This window comes from Spermophilus citellus (assembly GCF_964194105.1).
Source record: "Spermophilus citellus genome assembly, chromosome: 14".
NCBI lineage: Eukaryota > Metazoa > Chordata > Mammalia > Rodentia > Sciuridae > Spermophilus > Spermophilus citellus.
Window position 1 is genome coordinate 69,944,238 of NC_138194.1, and position 20,532 is coordinate 69,964,769.

General features: G+C 39.5%; 1 protein-coding gene across 4 annotated transcripts in view; it reads right to left on the reverse strand.

Annotated features, from left to right (window-relative positions):
• Positions 1 to 20,532, reverse strand: part of NCALD (neurocalcin delta) — a 410,740-nt gene that overhangs the window by 22,175 nt on the left and 368,033 nt on the right. For all 4 annotated transcript variants that reach the window (XM_081266720.1, XM_081266719.1, XM_081266721.1 and 1 more), the window contains one exon: positions 5,077 to 5,474. In XM_081266720.1, coding sequence (XP_081122846.1) covers positions 5,077 to 5,454 — 378 coding nt within the window. In that variant the 5' untranslated portion in view covers positions 5,455 to 5,474. The remainder of the gene's footprint in view (positions 1 to 5,076; positions 5,475 to 20,532) is intronic.

Sequence of the window (20,532 nt, forward strand, 5' to 3'; positions counted from 1 at the left end):
TATTTGTTATTAAAAAAATGAATGTGAAAAGGTTCATTTAAGGCTCTAAAAATAAATATGCATATAGTTTTGGTTGTTCATCCAGATGTTGATACTGCACACACAAAATATGTTTTCTTTAAAAAGGAACACAACTAGGGTTGGGATGGTAGCTCAGTTGGTAGAGTTTTGCCTGGCATGCACAAGGCCCTGGGTTCAATCCCCAGTATGGAAAGAAAAAAAAAAAAAGAAATACAACTGCATTTTGGCATATATGGTAAACTGAGTAATGATACCCCAAGATTTTCCATGTCCCAATCCCTAAAACCTGTGAATATGTTACCTTACATACTAAAAGATGGCTTGCATATTTAATTAAGGATATTAAGATGGGAGGATTCTTCTAGATAGTTCCAATGGAACAACAACAAAAAAAGAGAATAAGATGCCCAGAGGGAAAGGTGTCATGATAGGACTCAATTTGATATTGCTGACTTAGAATGAAGAGGGGTGCATACCAAGGAATATAGGCAGCTTCCAGAAGCTGGGAAAAGCAAATAAAAGGATTTTCCCTAAAGCCTACAGAAGGAACAAAGCCTAAGGACACCTTAATTTTAGCCCAGTGAAGCTGATCTTAGATTTGTGACTTATGGAACTGTAAGATCATAAATTGCAATTGTCTAAAGCTATTAGGTTTGTGGTATTTTGTTATAGCAGCATAGGAAACTAATACCATGTATTTCAGTACTATGCAGAATCCACAGTAATCTCATGAATTTTGGCGTTTATCAATATTAGGAAATATAAAATAATTCCATCTTGTTACCACAAATAATATTCTTAATACCAAAACTAAAATACAGGAAATGACATCTGAGAGAAACAATTACAGAATCTGTGAATTGCAGTTCTACACCCCAATCATTTTCTACCCTAATTAAACTAGTTTTTATCCCCACTTGTACTGTGACCAATTATTAGTCTTTGTAGGTAAATGACCATAAATCATTAATTAATCATTAACCATTAATTTTTGCAGGGCACAGTGATGAATGCCTGTAATTCCAAAGACTGGGAAGGCTGATTCAGGAGGATCACAAGTTCAAGGTCAGCCTCAGCAACTTAGCAAGACTTTGCCTCAAAATTGAAAATACTACTACTAATAATAATAATGGGGTGTATCTCAGTGGTAAAAGTGCCCCTGGGGTGCATTACCCAGTGTAGAAAATATCATTAATGTTTATTAAGTTGCTTGAATTTTTAAGTCTTGGAGAGATCGAGATTCAGTCAAGAATTTATGCATCTACACTCATCATCAAACTCCAAGAGTTATGTTAACAAATAGAATCTTGACTTCTTTATGGTTCTCCTGGGTCACAACTAGCTCCACCTCATCACTTTCTATGGCATGAAACAGAAATTTTACCCAGGAACAAAGTAGAAACTTAACACTCCATGGCTTCTTTGAACCCAGTGAATGTAAGTGGTGCAGACCAGCTAGAACAAAGAAGAGGATCCCACAAAGGCACAAAGCTGACAAGGCCTACAGAGTATGGGTTTTTCAAAGGAAAGGGGGGGGGAAAGATTAAAAAAATTAAATAGAATGAGAAGCTCAGTAAGATTTTACAGTAAATTCCAATGCACTCAGAATAATAGAAAACAGGAGATTAGCATAAGAATGTGACAGAATACATGAATTGTCGGTTTGCAAAGTAGCAGAACAAAATAACATAGCTCTTAATATGAAAATAGCTCAAAATTTAATTTAATCTCTTTGATGATGTGGAAGTTGCTTCAGGGTGTTGCAATATTTCCTGCAGTCATGAATATTAATCATCAGGGTGTGGTGCTGGGAGACAGGGCATTTGAGCCTTCCATGGACAGGCGCATTGAGAACCACAGATACATGGATATTTTTTGAGGAATGTGTGTCCTTACCATTCATTAAGACCTGGAACCTGCTGTGGGCCTGTGAGTGCATGTTGAAACCCTATAGCAACTAGTGGGGCAGTTGATTACTTTTGACGGTTGCCAGGGGCTTGTTTAGTGCCTGCTAGCTCCTTCTGAATGTTCACTGTAATTTTTCCATTTTGTTTTGCAACCTGGATTTCACAGCATAGGAATGGTGTCTATTTTCCTCTATACTATTTATTCCTAATGCCAGATACTCTGTAGGTGCAAAATGAACGATTAGACATAAAAATGAATGCATGAATAATTGCTGATCTCCATCATCCCACATGGTCTGAAGGCTTCTCACCGCTTTGGTGTCCACATCTTCAATAGTGGCCATGAAATCAACCAGGACAGGTGGGTGAAAATGTTAATCAGGAGATTACACAGTGGCTGATGGGAATTTCTTTTTCAGATTCTAATCAAGAAACAATTCTTTCCTAAAGAAGAATATATCTATCTTTTTTCTCTATAGAGGAGCAGAGGCCAGCACTCTCAGATTGAGAGAGAGAGAGAGAGAGAGAAACAAGCCTTGGCCAGTAAGGCCGACTGTAATTAGAAGAAATGTTATAGTTTGTATCTAAAGTGGGGCCATGTGTTAAAGACTTGATGCCTAGCCTGTAGCACTTCTGGAAGGTGGTGGAAACTTCAAGAGGTGAGGTCTAGTAGGAGGTCTTCTGGTCACTGGAGACATGTCCTTTAAAGGATTTTGGGACCCCAGTCTCTTCCTCAGTCTGTCTCTTGCTTCCCAGACATGAGGTGTGCAGTTTTGCTTTGCCACATACTCCCTCCATGATGTGCTGTCTCGCCACAAGCCCCAAAGCAATGGAGCCTACCCATCATGGATTGAAATCTCCAACTAGGAGCCTTTTCTCTTTATAAGTTGATTTTCTCAGATATTTGTTATAGTAATGGGAAGCTAAATAATATAATGAATCATCTTTAAAATTTCAATTTTGCTTAGTTAGCAAAGATTAAGAAAAATCAGAACAGAAAAATGATATGGAAACACCCTTTCCACACTTGGGAAAGCAATTTGGCAGAATATATCAAGAACTTTAGAAATGATCATCCCCTTTGACCTAGTAATTTTACTTCTGGGAATTCATTCTTAGGGAATAAACTTAGAAATAGAAAAAATATCTTTAAACAGAAAGATTATGGATATGTTATTCTATTTTTTAAAAAGTTATAATATGTTTAACAATGAAAGTTGGAAATAACCTAAATATCCCACAACAGGGTAAAATGTAGTAAGTTATAATATATGGTAGGACTGTTATTATATAGCCATGGAATTGTCTTTATTAAATTTTTTATGTATGGAAATACTTGTGCTACTATGTTAGTAAAAATGGCAAGATAGAAAACTTCTATAAATTATTAAATCAGTTGGATATTTTTAAATGCATGGAAATAGGACAAGGAAAGATGTATTTAAATAATCATCAGCAGTGATTCTCTTTGTTGGTAGGGTGGGATTATGAGTAATTTTCCTCTATCTTTTATATTTTTATATACTGCCTGTATTTTTATAGATGTTATACTTTTTATACACATATCCTAAGGGAGGGGAGAGAAGATTTATTTCTGCTTAAGACTCATATTTCTGAGGGATTCATTTAACCCAATTTTTTCAGATACTCTGGATGTGAGAAAAGCTACCTGTGGCCCAACTGGATAGGTAGTTGTCAGATCTTGGAGAGTTCCTGAATGAGTGCACCTGGGAGAGGGAGTTATTTGGGATCCCTGCTCCTGCATCCCTCCAACAGGTCCTTTAAAAGCCATATGGGTTCAGTCCCATTGGCCTGAGAGGAGGCCTCAGGCCTCAGAGTCAAGGGTCTATCCTGGGTCAGTGTTATAGGTCTCTCTTGGGCTCTGTCCCCAATTTCCATAATCAGGTTCCTGGAGGTTCTTTGTAGGCAAGACCCCACCTCCACCCTCATCCTCTCCAGCAATAGCTGAGTTCCTTTTGTCTCCTTGTGGTACATCCCCCCTGCCCACCTAGCACTCCACTATTCTCCCAGGGGCTGCAGCTCTACCTCAGCAGGACATGTACTTTGATGCCCTGGGATGAGTGTGGTGTCTGCACTGAGCCCCCCAGAAAGCCAAGTGTCCACCCTTTTGTACCCGCTATCTGCCATCACTTGCTTCCCTATGTGCCCCATTCACTGCCAAGATCCCAAGGGACCACAGCACTCATTGGGGTGCCCGCCCACCTAGTCCTTCTTATCATCTGCTGCTGAGGCCCTTCTAGCCCTTTCCTGAGACCTGTGTCTGTCTGCTGGGCAAGCTGTCCTTACCATGACCATACCTCCTTACCCTGCTTCCCCAGTCCTCAAAGTGTGCTTGGGTCCCCTAAGGAAAATGTGGCCAACACTGAGACCCCTTCTCCTGTTTGGAGCTATCTCTGGGTGAGTAATTTGGGGAAAGCAAATGGTGTATATCTTATTAAAATGACAAAGACCTCGATACTGCAGTGTTTATCTTTGATGGAATGAATCTGAAGTCTAGAGTTTGCTTTTTTTGAGAGTCTAGTAAATTTGTAAGTTAATGATAATGATAATGAGCTTATCGATGTGGCTGGCACTGTGCTAAGCATTTAACATGGAGTCATGTCTGATCTTAAAATAACCTCACATCATGGATAGGTACCACTGGTAGATCTATTTCACAGATGAGGACACTGCTTCTGTGAACTAACTTGGTCACAAGTCACAGAAGTAGTGACATAAGATGCAGGATATGAGCCCAGTTCAAAGTTTAATCATTAACACTACTCCAGAGGACGTGGACCCCAATCCCAGAGCTCCAGGTCCAGGCAAGTCACTGCAATGGGTATATACAACCAACTGAAGAGCACATGTCCATCTTCAGTGTAGGGATTACCCTAAAGCAACAGTAACCTGAAAGGCAGGAATGTGGGCCCAGTGTTGTCAGAGCTCCTGAGTTTTCAAGACATGTTACCCATGTGAATTTTTATGTGCAATCTCCTTGCCTTGTAATGCAGGTTCAAACTTTTTATAAACATTGAATGAACTAAATAAAATGCCCTAGTGATCTACCAGCTTGGAATTTCTGCTCTGTGCACTTTCCAATTTTTACTTATGATACACACTCTTCTCCTTTGAAAGGGTTACATACCTGCACAATCTCCAGCATCTCTGCCTTGCTGATGTAGCCATTTCCATCCAGGTCGTACATGCTGAAGGCCCATTTCAGCTTCTGCTCCAGCTTCCCCCTCGACGTTACACTCAGAGCAATGATGAATTCTCTAAAGTCTATTGTCCCATCTCCATTTGCATCAAAGGTACGGAAGACATGCTCTGCAAATTTGGAAGCATCCCCGTAAGGGAAAAAGTTCCCGTATATTTTCTTAAATTCTTCCATTGACAAATGTCCGCTGGGGCAGTCTCTCAAGAAGCCTTTGTACCATTCCTGGATCTCATGTTCTGTAAAGTCTGTGCTCTCCAGCAAGTCCTGCATGACCTCGGGGCGCAGCTTGCTGTTCTGTTTCCCCATGCTGGCCACAAGAATTCAAGCTGCAGAGAGAAAAGAAAACACACTTAATTTTCAGAGCTGTTCTTAAGGGGCAGATTAGATCATTTGTGATTGTTCCTTGGAAAAAAGAAATAAACTCTACACAAGTCCAATAACATTGTCTAGGTTTTGCAGTCAGCCACACAGGATAATGGAAAGACAGTCTAGGTGAAGATGCAGGGGAAAACTATCACTGACCAGAAAACTGATATTTATTTTATACAGAGCTAACCTGAGAACCAAAGATGACAGATGATGATGATGATGATGATAGATAGATAGATAGATAGATAGATAGATAAATAGGATAAGAAAGACACAGAGAAATTAATTGGTTACTTAGTTCCATCTTATCAATTTCCAAGAGGTTGATCCTGGCTTTATGAAGACTGATTCTAAACCAAATCCAAGAACTAGGAGGGAAAAGCAAAATAGAGTAAGAGGAAAAAAGAGGATAAAAGAGAATTTAATACTTTTTTATTGCTAGAGTATTTCAAAGAAAGTGTGGCTTGGGCACTTCCAGGACAATATCAACACAGACACAAACAAAGGAAATGGAAGCACCCCCAGTACAAGGAAAGGCTGCCAAGTAAATCACTAACCACGATGAGCTTAGATGGTCAAGATGTTCATAATGTTGTCTATGTCCTATGACTGCAGTTTATGAAATAAATTCCAAGTTCCTTTTTAAAATACAAATAACTTTGTATTTTCTTATCATTAGCACATATCCATAGTAACATAGTAAGACACAGTACTGTATAAAGAAAAAAAATCCACATCATTGGAAACCCTAACCCTTAAAGAGAGAACTCTGCTAGAATATTGATGTGCAGTCTTAGGATTGATGTGGGGTCTTAGGATTGAGGCATGTTCAAGACAAGAACCTTCTCACAAAAGGGCTCGGCACTTGTACTTGGCACTTTTCTTCTATTAGAAAATTCTGAAAGTAGGCTTGGACAATTACAGAATATAAGAGAGCATAGCCCCATTTCCATCCTGACAGCCGATTTTCCACTCCATGGTGTTTATTCCTTTATATCTGCTCTCTCCTGCTGCACTCTCGGCCCTGAGGGCAGAGGCTTCCTAGGGGTTGCTTTATCTCTGCAGCGCCCACCACACAGGGCATCTGGCGAACTAATGAACAGAAGCAATGACTGAAAACTGTGGCTGGAAGGCAGAAGAATAATTACAATGTGGAAACATGGAATAGTCTTCCTGGAAGAGGAAGACTTCCTATTTGCCGGAAAGCAGAGGTGTCTGGCTTTCAGAATGCTATTTGCCGACTAAAAGCTATCTATAGTCAAGACTTGATCTTGGAATCTCTGATATTGAGCTGTCTGTCTGGGGCCTTCATTATCAGGAAATCCCTATAGGACAGTGTGTGCACCTCTCGCACCTCAGGCTTCTTTCGTAATATCTACAGACCAGGAAACAAGGAGGGACCCTTATGAACTGCCAAGTTCATTGTTTGGGGTTTTTCTAAGTTTTATTTTATTTGTAACTGACACATAGTAGTTGGTCATCTTCGTGGTATACAGTGTGGTATTTCGATGCATGTATGTATATTATATGATGATCAAATCAGGGTAATCAGCCCATGCATCACTTCAGAATTTATCTTTTTTTTCTTTGTGGTGAGATCATTCAAATTCCTCTTTTTCAACTCTTTAAAAATATACCATGCACCTTACTATTTATAGTCACTTTACTGTGCAATAGAACATTAGACCTTCTTCCTGCTAACTGGAACTTTCATGGTCCACTCATACATAGAATCTAAAAAAGATGATTTTGTTTTCTAAGTTCTGTACTCAAGGTGGAACTTGGTAAGGGTTTTGCTCATAGGCAGGCATCCTCCCAAGGGTAGGGAGAATGGACAATCCTTCGTAGTAGCATGATCCACAACTACAGGAAGGTATTTGTTTTGGAGGTCCGGCTCTACATGGAATCAAGCAAACCCTACTTTACCCAAGAGCAACATAAACTACAACTCCAAAATGAGCACAAGTAGAATTTATTAATTGAGCACTCCAATAACTTTCACTTCCCTCTTGTGTCCTTTTCTTTCTAGAGGTTTTTTTTTAAAAAAAAAAAAAAAAACCAAATTTAGGCTGATTTGTAGTAAAAATTTCAAACTGCCATTTAGTTGCTAAGTTGGCAATTTGCCTGAGGTCAGAATTCAGAAACATGAGGTAATACATAATACATGGGTTTACAGAGCTCTAAAATATTTAATGGAATTTACAAGTCATTTCAGGTTTTCCTTTTGGGGAGATCTTGAGAATATAGCTCTTTGGTGCAATGCTCAATCAAATCACCATTATTATATGTGCAAATCACTGTAGCCCTGGCTTTGGAAGGGAATATTGCTATGTTGATATTTAAATCTATTCCTTTAAAGAATAATTTCTTTCCCTGAATATACAAAGCACTATTTCTTCAAAACTGAACTTAAGTTCCTTTCCAAACATTCAAAAAGTGCTTCTCATTTATTAGCTGTTTTGCACTAGAAGCAAATTGCCTCAGCATTTTGGCTAAGTCTCCCACCGAGAATGATCTGTGTGCAGCTATTTTTCAGTAAACAGTAATTAAACCACATTTACAAAATCATTAGCACAGAAAGGCCATAACACAAACAAGGCAGAAGAGCACAGAATAAGTTATTTGGGAAGCGGGTGTTTGCAATTTAGTCCAGAATTTGTTTCACTAGATGACTACGAATACTTTACTGAGTCTGGGGACTGCCTTGAGAAACATCTGGACTTAGTTAGACCGCACAACAAAAATCTCCAGGGATGTATGGTAGAGTTTCATTTCTTGGGTGGGGAGGAAGAAGATAGGAGTGCCTATAATACCTTCTTCCTTTGGAAGACAGGAATTTCTGCCTTGTGAGTTGAAGCTGGTCAGGGGTGGCACAGACAATAAATACCACGAGGAAAATACAACATTAATTAGCAGTCAAGAAAAAAATAGTATGGGGACAAAAGTTGCACCTCAGGTCAAATCCTTTTACTCATTAAAATACGTATTTTGTGCCAGAAGAACATAATGAAGAAAAGGTCAGGACAAGGAATCAAAAGCTTTAGTTCAAAGCCTGCTCTGTTGCTTATTAGCTCTTGGGTAAGTCACTTAATTTTTTGATGTACCTCGGTTTTTTTCACCTGTAAAATGAACTCCACACTATGAGCTCATACTTCATTGATTTAATGTAACCATATATGTAAAGTATTCAGTTAGGACCAGACTCTGTGGTAAATGAAAATAAAATCTTATCCCTGATGATTGCTATGTTGGATACAATTTGTTCCCCCAAAGAGTCTTGTGCTAGAAGCTTGGTCTCCAGTGTGGCAGTATTGAGGTGGTGATGTGAAGAGGAGGGGCCTATTTCAAGTCCATTCACTGCTCACCATCTCCCTGGCCAACTCCTCAGGCCAAAGCACCATCAGCTTCTTCCTGGTTTTCTACAACAGTAGAATCTCACTTCTCACTCTTGTCCTCCCTCTCACCACCCCTGACTCCAATCTACTTTCCATTCAGTTCTCCAGAGTGACCTTTTAAAACACAAGTCAGACTATGTCACTCCCTTATTTAAAGTTCTGCAGAGGCTTCTCAGCACACTTAGAATAAAGTTCAGACTCCTGTTTACCCACAAGGCTGTGTGTGAGCCCTGGGCCGTGTGTGACATCTCCCTCTGAACCCTCAGTTCCACTTGCCCTGGTCCCTGGATGCTGTATCCTTTACCTCTCAAGGGCTTTTGCTTCAGTCCTGCATTTTCTGAAGTGAAGGCACACCTGTTCCATTAAACAACCTGTTTTTCAGTAATTTACTCTAAGAAGGGCAACGTGGAACTTCCCAACTTATTCTGGGCCACATCTAGTCTCTCGGGGTTCAAAAAAATAAATCGGTGGTAAATATTGACCACAGATGAAAAAAGGAAAAATATAGGAGAAAAGAAGATTCCAAATCACCACCAAAGAACCAAAACACGGAATCCATTTTTAAAAAAGGATAGAGTGATAGCAAATAAAAATGGTGCCGCCAGGAAAGAAAATGGCAGACAGAGGGCAATCTTTGGGGATGAGTACACTCCCTTCTTTATTTTTGTATCTGCAGAGGGAAAGATCTGCAGCACCGTATTTCTGCAATTCCCCATAAGGTTCTAAAACTTTGTGCTTTAATTCCTCAGAGCCCAGAATTAGATTTTTCCAGGGAAAAGTCCATAACTTACCCTGGACAGCCTGGTTAACTTCAGAGAAAAAGTCCCCATGCAGGCTACGTGAGGTCTCTTAAAATGGGATTTACATGGTGCTGGCAGCCAAAGTCAAGTTTGGCTGCAACAAGGAGCACAGAACCCACCGCAGTCCCATCCACAGACCAGATTAATTAAAACGTTTGCCTCATTTGGGGCGATGCAAATGTGTCCCCTAAAAGCTGCTTTCACTTTTCAACCAATGGGATATCTAAATTATGAAAACATAGCTAGAAAAAGGTTCCTCAAATGTAAGGAAGGAAATTATAAAAGTTATAGATAAAGGGAGATAAGCATTCATGCATCACGACTCCAGAATCAGGTGAATTTTACTTGTGGCTAAAAGCCACAGATTCATTTTTAGGTCAGTTGTCTTTGATTCTCACTAAGGAGTGGGAGTGGGGGAAGCATGACTAAATAAAAACCCAGGGAGCTCATGGATTTTCCTCCAATGAAACTAGTCGGAATCTGAAAGGAGACCATATATATACAAACTCACATGTTTACATATAACCAGCAAATTAGGAAAATGCAGCGGTAGATCAAGGAAAAGAAACATTAACATATTAGAGTGAGAAGCACAGTCATATAAAGATCCCACTAACTTTGTCTTTATCCTAACCTAAGAATATTCTTTTCTCTGGCCTCTGGTGGGATGAGCTAGGAAATGAGACACTCTGCCCCATCTGGATCACAAAATGACCTTGCTGAAATCCCATGAAATACAGTTCAAAGCTGCTGCTGGCCAGGAGGCCTTCTTCCCAGTGAGGAGGGGGTCTCCTGTGGGAGAGGTCACATGCCTGCACTCCCCTCCCCTGCAGAGAGACCACAGGGTTTGGGATGAGATATGAACTGGTACAAAAATAACCTTCTGAGCAAGAGACTCACTAGAAAGGATTTGTTCCTCCCTTTGCCTTCTGGGTACCAGAGAAATCCCAGGAAGTCGTATGGTCTTAGGGTGATTGGGGGTTGCAGTTTTTGAAATATCTGAAAATTTTCTTCTACTGGTATACGTTATAGACTAGAGCAGGCCTGGTCTTGAGCTCTTTTCAAATATTTCTGGTTTCTATGTCACTGCTAATAAGGTATGTATTTCTGGTGAGGATCTGAATAACACATTATCTAAAAACAACTCTCTCCCTATACCAAAACATGGAAATATCATTTGGTTTGACTCATTACCAAAAGGATACATCATTACAGTAGTCCCCCATTAGCCTCGGGGTTCATGTTCCAAGACTCCCAGTGGATGCCTGAAATTACAAATAGTACTGAACCCTATGTATGCTCTGCTTTTATCATTTGTGTATATAAATATATATATATATATATATATATATACACACACACACACACACACACACACATATATATCACATATATATTTGTGATAGTTTATAAATTATTAGTATGAGATTAACAATAATAATTATAACAAAACAGTACAATTATAATAATATACTGTAATAAAAGTTATTTAAGCTTGTGAACTCTTTGTTTCTAAAATTTTCAATTTAATATTTTTGGACACAGTTAATGTCTGAAGCTACAGAAAGTTAAACCACAGATAAGTAGGGACTACTATACTATAAAACAAACAAACAAAAACTCATAACAAAGGGGAATGAAAATGAGAAAGTGAACACCCTCATTCTGATCCAATAGCACTCCTCAGAAAAGAACCACCATTAACAGTTAAATACATATATATGACAACCAGAGAAATGGAAAGTTTGTGCTGCAATTGTGTAAAATGAATCAGGATGCATTCTGTTGTAACATATACCTAATTAAAATAATTTATAAAAATGCATATATATGAAATCTATATACTCTAACCATAAATGGGATCACTCTGTATAGTTCTTTATTCTGGATTAAACATTTTCCAGGTTATATATAAGAATGTATGTCATCTTTTAAAATTGTTAAATTTTCATTTATTGAATTAATACAATAGTTTTGAACACTGACCCATGTCAGGCATTGAATTAGGTAACAGATACAACGGTTAATAATGTGAGGTTACAGCCTTTAAGTATTTCATTATATCAAGTATATTTAACTAACTAATCTCCCTTTATAGACATTTAGGTTGATTCCATTTTTCTTTTAATGCCTTGGCATTTCCTTTCACCATGATTCCTAGATTCATAGATAGAATTTATTGTAAAGAGGTTCTTAATGTCAGTGAAAAGTATTCTAGACCCTTACTTATAAGTTTTCAAATAAACCATTTTCCTCTGGAGGCTTTACAGTCTTAACTAGGATTAGAACTGATCTAAAATTGGATTGAAGTTGGAATTCCATCCCATGTCTCTCCTACCTGAATCATAGGGATTCAGTGAGTTTAGCATTTACTATTCCAGTGTCAAAAGGTACACTCACCCTACTCACTAAACTGCACACTGTGATAACCATGTAATTACTCTCATTTCAGCCTAAAGAGATAATTTACCTAAACAGCACTCAAAATCCTCTACTGCTAGATCCTCAACTTCTGACTTTGAAGGCATCCTTGCTTCCTGCAACTTCAAGTCCAAGTCCTTCTCCTAGATTGCCAGCAATGGGTGTTATATTTACACTGGGAGCTTGAAGTACACACGAGAAAGTGGACAGAGGTCATGTGAGATGGTCATCCCCAGGCCCATGAAAACTACATAGCTGTCCCAAAGTCATTGTGAGAGTATCTGCAGTCAAGAGCTTCAAAGTTCACCTATCCCTCCCCCATCAGACTGCCTGGTCATCAGACCACTGCAGCAGAGCTGCCTATTTGGACCACCTCAGGAGGAGGATGCTGGACCAGAGCTGGGCTGCAGCAGGAGAGGAGGAGGAAGCTCTGGGGCCCTCACAGTTCTTCAGGGCTGCCCCAGGCTAAGACCTTACCAGGCAAAATTCCATGAAATTCCAATTGCCATAAGTGTCTACTTAACAAAGGGTACTAAATATTTTTATTTAAAACACAGAATTATTACTTACCATTCTGATAAAACCCTAACACAGTACAGTGAGCCCTCCTGGCCTGGGGAAGCAAGCAGATCAAAGCCACAGCTGCCCAGGCCTCACTACTCAACTAGCTCCAGGAAAACAAGAAGACCCCAAGTCCCCATTTTTAGATATCCTCCCGGGGCCACAGATGAATTTAGTAAATGGATCCAAGCCCCTCCATAAAGTCTAATAATAGGTCATTTTTTAAATTTATTCAGTGGACATGTGTTTAACATCTACTGCTTCCTGCCTTAGAAGGAATATTTCTATAAAAAGTAATATCCTACATGGGATAGGGAAATGACAGGAATCTGGGATTATGGATGCAATTCAGAACATTTTCATCAAGGTTTTTTCTTTAAATTTTTTTTCATAGAAAAAAAATGTGAGTGATATAATACCTTGGTTTTACTCCAGGGATGAGGGGCATAGAGCAATACCAAATTCATGTGGCTTGTGGTTGCAGGGAAAGGGGACCTGAATGACCATCCCCACTTTTACCCATCCCATGTCTCTGGCTGGGTCATTTTAATATTTGAATGGCTATTCTGTTGGAGGATACTGATGGATCACTCCCTACCCTGGCCAGCATGGCTGAAAATATTAATATTTATCCTTGAAACACACAAATGAGAAGGCCATTAACCAATAGCAATGAGAAACTATGAAGCCACCCCTGTGAACCTTTATTTCCCCCAGCAGAGTGTGTGGGGAGAGAACTGGCCTTGGCAGCAGGAGAACAACACTCAAGTCTTTATCATGGCACTGTTTTGTGATCTTGGGCAAGACCTTCGACATTTCTCAGTCTCATTTCTTCAACAGTAAAACAGGCACAAAACTATCTCTTTCATAAGCCTGTTTGCAGGACTAAAGGAGAAGGAGGAAAATTCAACTTCCCCAACAAATGGGGGAAAACTTGCCATCAGGCCTGGCATCTAGTGGGTGTCCAATAAACACTGACCATCAACCTGAAAGAGGGAAGGGTTTATAGTATGAATTGGTTGTTTACAGAGATGAGCCTCCAGAACTGGGGACATTCTCCCCTTGCTTTACTTCCATGGAGAATTAAAAGAACAAGAAAATGACACAGGAGAGAAACAAGGAAAGAGGACCACTGTTACCTTCCAGCCTGACTCCCTTCCTTGGATCATTAGCTCGATGTGAAAGACACTGGTGGGTTTGTACCCTGAGAGGGCTCCTGCCAGGCCTCGGCTGAGAGTTCTCCCCTGTGGTAGTCATTATTTCAATTCAAAATGAAACACACCATCAGAGAAGCAGCTGATAGAGAGCAAGGAACTGTTTTCCCTCTGGTCTCCCCTCCTGGGATTAGGGAGGCCATGGCCCTGCACTTTGACCTCATGATCCCTATGTGAGTGCCACCTGGCAATCATGGCGACCACATGACCCCTTGCTGCTGGAGTAGGGAGCTGTGTCTTCGGCTCCCAGATGACAGCAGTGCCCTAGGGAAAGGGAGGAGTTTCTTGGGTCACTGCCTGCAGCTGGTCTCCCTGCCTCCTCCATCCCTGCTCCACCAGATCTTTCCTGCAAACTGTGGCCATACTCTCTCTGAACCTGATATTCTTGTCTCATTGACCTAATTCATATGTATTCATTCCTCAGATCTCCACTGAAATATCCCCTCCTCCCAGAGACCTCCAACCACCAAGACCAGGGTCTGCCTCCAATCACACCTTCCAATCACATCTTATATTTTTCCTTCTCAGCACAGGCTACAACTGGAATTAATTATTTGCACAATTTGTTGAAGATTGACATCTCTTGTCAGATGCTAAACTCAATTACAAGGAAGGATTTTCTTGCTTCCTATTGTATCTCTGGCACCTAATGTCATGCCTGCAGATAATATGTGTTTTATAAGTATCTGTTGTAAAGGAACAATTTGTTGTCACTGACAGCATTTTCTTCTGCTATAGCACCCTAAAATTGGGCTTTTTGCTTTTCTGGAAATGCTGGAAAAAAGCATATTGCTCTCCCTTACTGAATACTGCTCTGGCTATAAGGAATGTATTCCCTGGAGGAAGCAGACTACACACTCTAGGAACTCCTGCTTCAGGAACCAGTACTTTTTAGACACAACCACACCACATTTCTTCTACTACCACACAACAAATGAGAAGAGAAAAATAACAGTGTTTTCTAACTTCATTCTGAATCAGTACAGAAAGCTATATCCTTACTCTGTAGGGATCCCTACATTGATTAGATTATTTGCATATTGAGTTTGCTCTGTACACAGGCCCAAAGTAGCTAGGATAATACTGACTGTGGGTCAAAGAAGAGGTGAAACAACTATGGTAAGTCAGAAATTAGGAACTGCCCCCCAAAAAAAATCTGTTAAAGGAAAAGTAACAGGAAAAAAGGTAGGAAGGATGGAAACATGCGAAGATGGATATTAGGGGTGGAGACAAGGATGAAATGACGGATTTAAGCCAGGGTAGGGAGAGACGAGGAGTGAAGAAAATAAAATTGAAGCAATAAAAAAAAAATCAATTAGTCCTGTCTGAGGTTACCTACACGGGCAGCCAGCCACCCATTAAACTGGAAAGAAAAAAAAAAAAGAATGGGAGATTATAATCAGCCGGTCCCCTAACTCATTCATTCATCCGTTACATAATAACATTTATTAAAGGAAGCTTTGCTCCTGCTGCTTTACCAAGTCCCATATAGAAGTTTGTTTTGGTCAGCTTTTTCAATGCTATGACCAAAAACTTGACAAGAATAATTTTAGAGGAGGAAAAACTTATTTGGTGCTCACGGGCCTGAGATGAGGCAGAACAACATGGCAGAAGGGCTTGGAGGAGGAAAGCAGCTCAAGACATGGCAATCAGAAAACAGAGCTCTGCTCACCAGGGACAAAATATATACTTCCAGTGACCTACCTCCTCCAATCATACCCTATGTGCCTATAGTTACCACCTAGTTAATCCATACCAGTGGATTAATGCACTGATTGGTTAAGGTTCTCACAACCCAATCATTTCACCTCTGAAAATTCTTCCATTGTCTAATACATGAGCTTTGGGGGAACATATCCTATTTAAACCATAACAAAGGTAACACAGGGCAGCATCCTTGGGAGAAAGATGGGTACTTTTTGCCAAAAGATGCTCATGCCACCTAAAGGAAAATGCCCCACATCATCTCCCCACCCTCCCACGGTTCTTCAATGCTCACTAGAGTTTCTAGATAAAATACAGAATGCCCAAGGGATCTGAGAAGATGTTTTTTCAGAAGATAACATACAAATAGGCAACGAGTATATGAAAAATGCTCAATAACACTAGTCATCAGGGAAATGCAAATAAAAATTACAGTCTTACCCCAGTTGGAATAGCTATTATCAAAAATGCAAAAAAAAAAGTCAAAACAAAATAAAAATGCTGGCAAGGAGGTAGAGAAAGGGGAACTCTCATATGCTGCTGGTAGGAATATGAATTAGTACAGCCATTATGGGAAACAATATGGAGGTTTCTTAAAAAACTAAAAATAGATCTACCAGATGTTCCAAAAGTCTCACCACTAGGTATCTATCCAAAGGAAATGAATCATTGTATCAAAAATATGCCTGTACTCCCACATGTATTGTAGCACTGTTCACAATAGCCAAGATGTAGATTCAACCAAGGTGTCCAGTGACAGAAAAAAATGAATAAAGAAAATGTGATACATACTCAACAGAATATTATTCAGATACATAAAAAATGAAATCCTATCATTTGCAGCAGCAAAATTGAACTAGAGGACATCAGATTAAGGAACATAATCCAGGCAAGAAAGATAAATAGTACATGTTCCCACTAATTTTTTAGAAACTAAAATCGTTTCTCATAGAAGCAGAGAGTAGAAGAGAATAGACTAGCAGCCACTTGAGGCTAGGAAATGGTGGCGGGGAGGATGGAGAGGTTAGATAATGACAATAAAACACAGATAGGAGAAATTATCTCTATTTTCTAACAATTATGTTAGTTTTTCACAGTAGGGTGCTATAGTTTACAACAGTTTATTATACATTTCAAGATAACCAGAAAAGTTTGAAGGTTCCCCAGATAGACACATTAACTGTTTGAGGAGATAGAAGGTTAATTACATCGATTTGATCATTTTACATGTATTGAATTATACTTTACCCCATAAATATATATAGATATTGTGTGCCAATTAAAAAACTAAGTTTTGATTACATATATATATATATATATATATATATATATAATGAACTGTTAAATTTGAATTTCAAATAAACAATCTAGGATAGTTTACATATTAGAAAATTATTTGTTGTTTATTTGAAATTCACATTGAATTGAGCATATTTTCATTTGTTAACTCTAGCAACTCAAATAATTCAATATAGCATTTCCTCCTTCAGATGTGTTAGTGGCTGAAAAGATGGCCATGCTGTTATACCTTGGCAGCCTGAGCTTCCATTTTTTCCAGGATTGTAATTATCTATACCACAGCCAGTGGAGGCCAAAACTCTATCTGGGGTTGGAAGTGAGGCTCCACCTTCTTTCCAGCTCATCCCTTGGTCTCATTTCTGTCTTCTCTTGTTCCAATGTCATGTCTCTTGTAATAAGAAGTCTGACTCAAGTTTTATTTTTAATTAATTAACTTATTTTTTAGTTATAGGTGGACACAATATCTTTATTTTATTTTTAGGGGGTGCTGAGGACGGAACCCAGGGCCTCACACATGGTAGGCGAGCGCTCTACCTTTGAGCCACAACCCCAGCCCCTGACTCAAGTTTTTAATGTTTTGACTGTGACAATTTTGAAGCCTCACTTCTTCCTCTTCCCCTCACATCCCACGTCTGGGATGACTAGTAAGAAAAGATGCCCTCCTTGGTGCCAGTGGAAGATTCAAACCAGAAAACCTCTGTCCACCTTTGGGAGTCCTCAGCCTGGCAACATCCTCTGACCACCATAAGAACCTCAAGCAGGTTTCCTTTCCCTGTCTTCTCAAGTTGTTTCCAGACTAGCTTGGGAGGATGCCCTGCCTTCTTTAGAAAGCTTCATTATGTAAGTACTAAATATTTTTACATATTCTGTGTATTTGTGTGTGTGTGTGTGTGTGTGTGTGTGTGTGTGTGTGTGCCACCAGCGGTCTTGATATCTGAACAAAATTTTAGATGGCACTGTGTCCTGTGTCTCAAGGGTCATTACAACATCTCTTGATTTCCTTCCCTAATTCATTCCTATCTCAGCAAATAAACTGCAGGATCCTTGAAATACCATGAGAAAGGAAGATGCAAGATTACCCCCATATTAGAGGAACAGAGGTGAAGATGTAAGTGTCCCACCCAGGTAATACAGCTAGGTTTCAATGGTGGAGTAGGACATAGACCTCACAGCTCCTTCCTGTCAGCATGCACCTCATGGTGGAAGGTAGAGCAGAGGCCCAGAGAGGCTGTTACCCATGTCTGTGATGTGTGTCTTCAGGCTTGAGGAAATGCCGTCCTGTTTAGCCCCTTAGTCTCTGGTTACTATTTTCATTTCTTGTTACGAGAAGATGAAGTAGGAAGCTTCATCTAAAGAGAGTAAAAGTGATCATGTACCCACAAAATGAAAGAATGTGCCCGCAAAGGCTCCTGCTGTCTCTGACAAGCTCTGTAACAAGGCCGAACTGCCTTTATTTTTAGTTGTCCACATGTGCCTGAGGGGTGGGCTCACATACCATTTTGCACACCCACTCTCACTGCTTCCCTCCAGGAACCACCTAAGATTTTCCCTGACCCTTCTGAACTCTCATGAGTGGTTCACTTCCATCAAACTACCTATATTTTTTCCAGTCCTCACATTATAGGAGCACTCTTGAACAATACCCCTATAAAATCAGTGCAAAAAGGAAGAGTTCCCAAAATAGTCTAAAATTGTTCAAATGAACTTGTAGTGTTTTCCTGGAATTTCACTACCTGGGCTAGAGATAGCTGAAGCAATATCAGGTAGAGCATACCCTCTGCTCACCTGGCCAGGACTTGCAGAAGTATCCTGCATTCTGTCTCCACACACACACATAAAACATCCATGCTGCCTTACCTCCAAATGTACTGACTTCACTAGAAGAACCATAAAGAAATTAAATTCTGCCCTTCTCAGAATGTGACCTTTGGTCTTTTAAATATAATCTTGCAGTACCAAAGGCCATATTAGTATATAGCTTAGTAGCCATAGTGTCAGCAAATGCAGCCCCACTGTAGCTGCAGAAATGAACTAAGGAGAGGAGACATTAGAATTACACATTTGTCATGTACGACCAGTAAACACCTTAAATTTATAAAGCAGGCACACAGTGTATACTCTGCACAAAGCATAATACAAATGGTTAGAACTGAAAACCTACATCTTCCTCATTGATGATAAATCTAAAGATTCAAATATGCTTACTTGTAAGAGTACAATTCATACTTTGAGGATGGGAATGGAACAAAATGATTATGGTTAAAAACAACCAAAAGGAGATCTGAAATTCACCAAAACAATTTTTCTGAAGCAGAAAGCAATAACAGAAAGGTGTTGTGTTATATGTAACTATTCCTATTTGAATAATAGTGGAAATAAAATTGCCGGTACTTCTCTCTCCTTTCATCAGTGAATTATGATGTACAACAGTATATGAAGTGATACAGAGCAGGATTCCAATCCTCAGAGTCAACTGCTTATTTCTTTAAGAGCAGCGCTTCCACTTAAAAGAAAATTATGCAAAATAGAATTTGATGATTCAAGGAGACAGTGATAATAAAAGAACATAGAAATACAGTAAAATAGCAAATAGAATAGCACGTATCACTGATCAAAACTGAGTTGGATCCTTTTTTTAAAAAAAATCTTAAAAACCTATATTTTAACAGTGTTACATGGATGGTTTAATAAGTTAATCTTCATCTTTTTCCTCAATAGTTTATAAAGATTTTGAATACATACTAAATGATGTATTTTAAAGGGATTAAATTTATCCCTATGAGGTCAAATAATAGGATTGAAAAGTAAGGATGAACATTATTCTACAATAAAGCTGTGAGCCATATACTATGGTACATATAAAAAGCTTAGGAAAATGTCTTTATCCAAGGAGATCCCGTTTCCCTTTGAATTATTTCACAAGAATTTCCCAAAGGCTGATCGTGTGCCTGGATGTTACAGTGGATTCAAAGGATTACCCAGTGTGTACTGTTAGGGGAGTCTGGATATATGACCGTCTAACATAAAAGCCATGGTCCTTACATTCACAGAGTTTAATCTAGTTAAAGCAAAACCATATGAACTATGAAACACTTAAATTTGCAGTGAGAGTAGGAGTTCTCTTCATGATGAGATTGGCTTAGGGAGCAGTTGGAATGGTTGGGTTTTGCCTATATCCAATGTTCGAGTCAGCTTTTTTGCTGCTGTGACTAAAGGACCCAACCAGAACAACTACAGAGGAGGAAAGGCTTATTTAGGGCTCACAGTTACAGAGGTCTTCGTCCATAGAAGGCCGGCTCCATTCCTCCAGAAGCGAGGTGAGGCTGAACATCATGGAGAAAGAGTGTGGCAGAGGAAAGCAGCTCACATGAAGATCAGGAAGCAGAGAGAGACTCCACTCTCCAGATACAAATATACACCCCCAAGCCACGGTCCAATTCCCACCTCCTCCAGCCACACCCTACCACCTCAGTTACTACTCAGTTAATCTCTATCAGGGGAGTAATTCACTGATTGGGTTAAGACTCACAACCCAATCATTTCTCCTCTGAACCTTCTTGCATTGCCTTACAAGTGAGCTTTTAGGGGATACCTCATATCCAAATCATAACTCCCAAACTA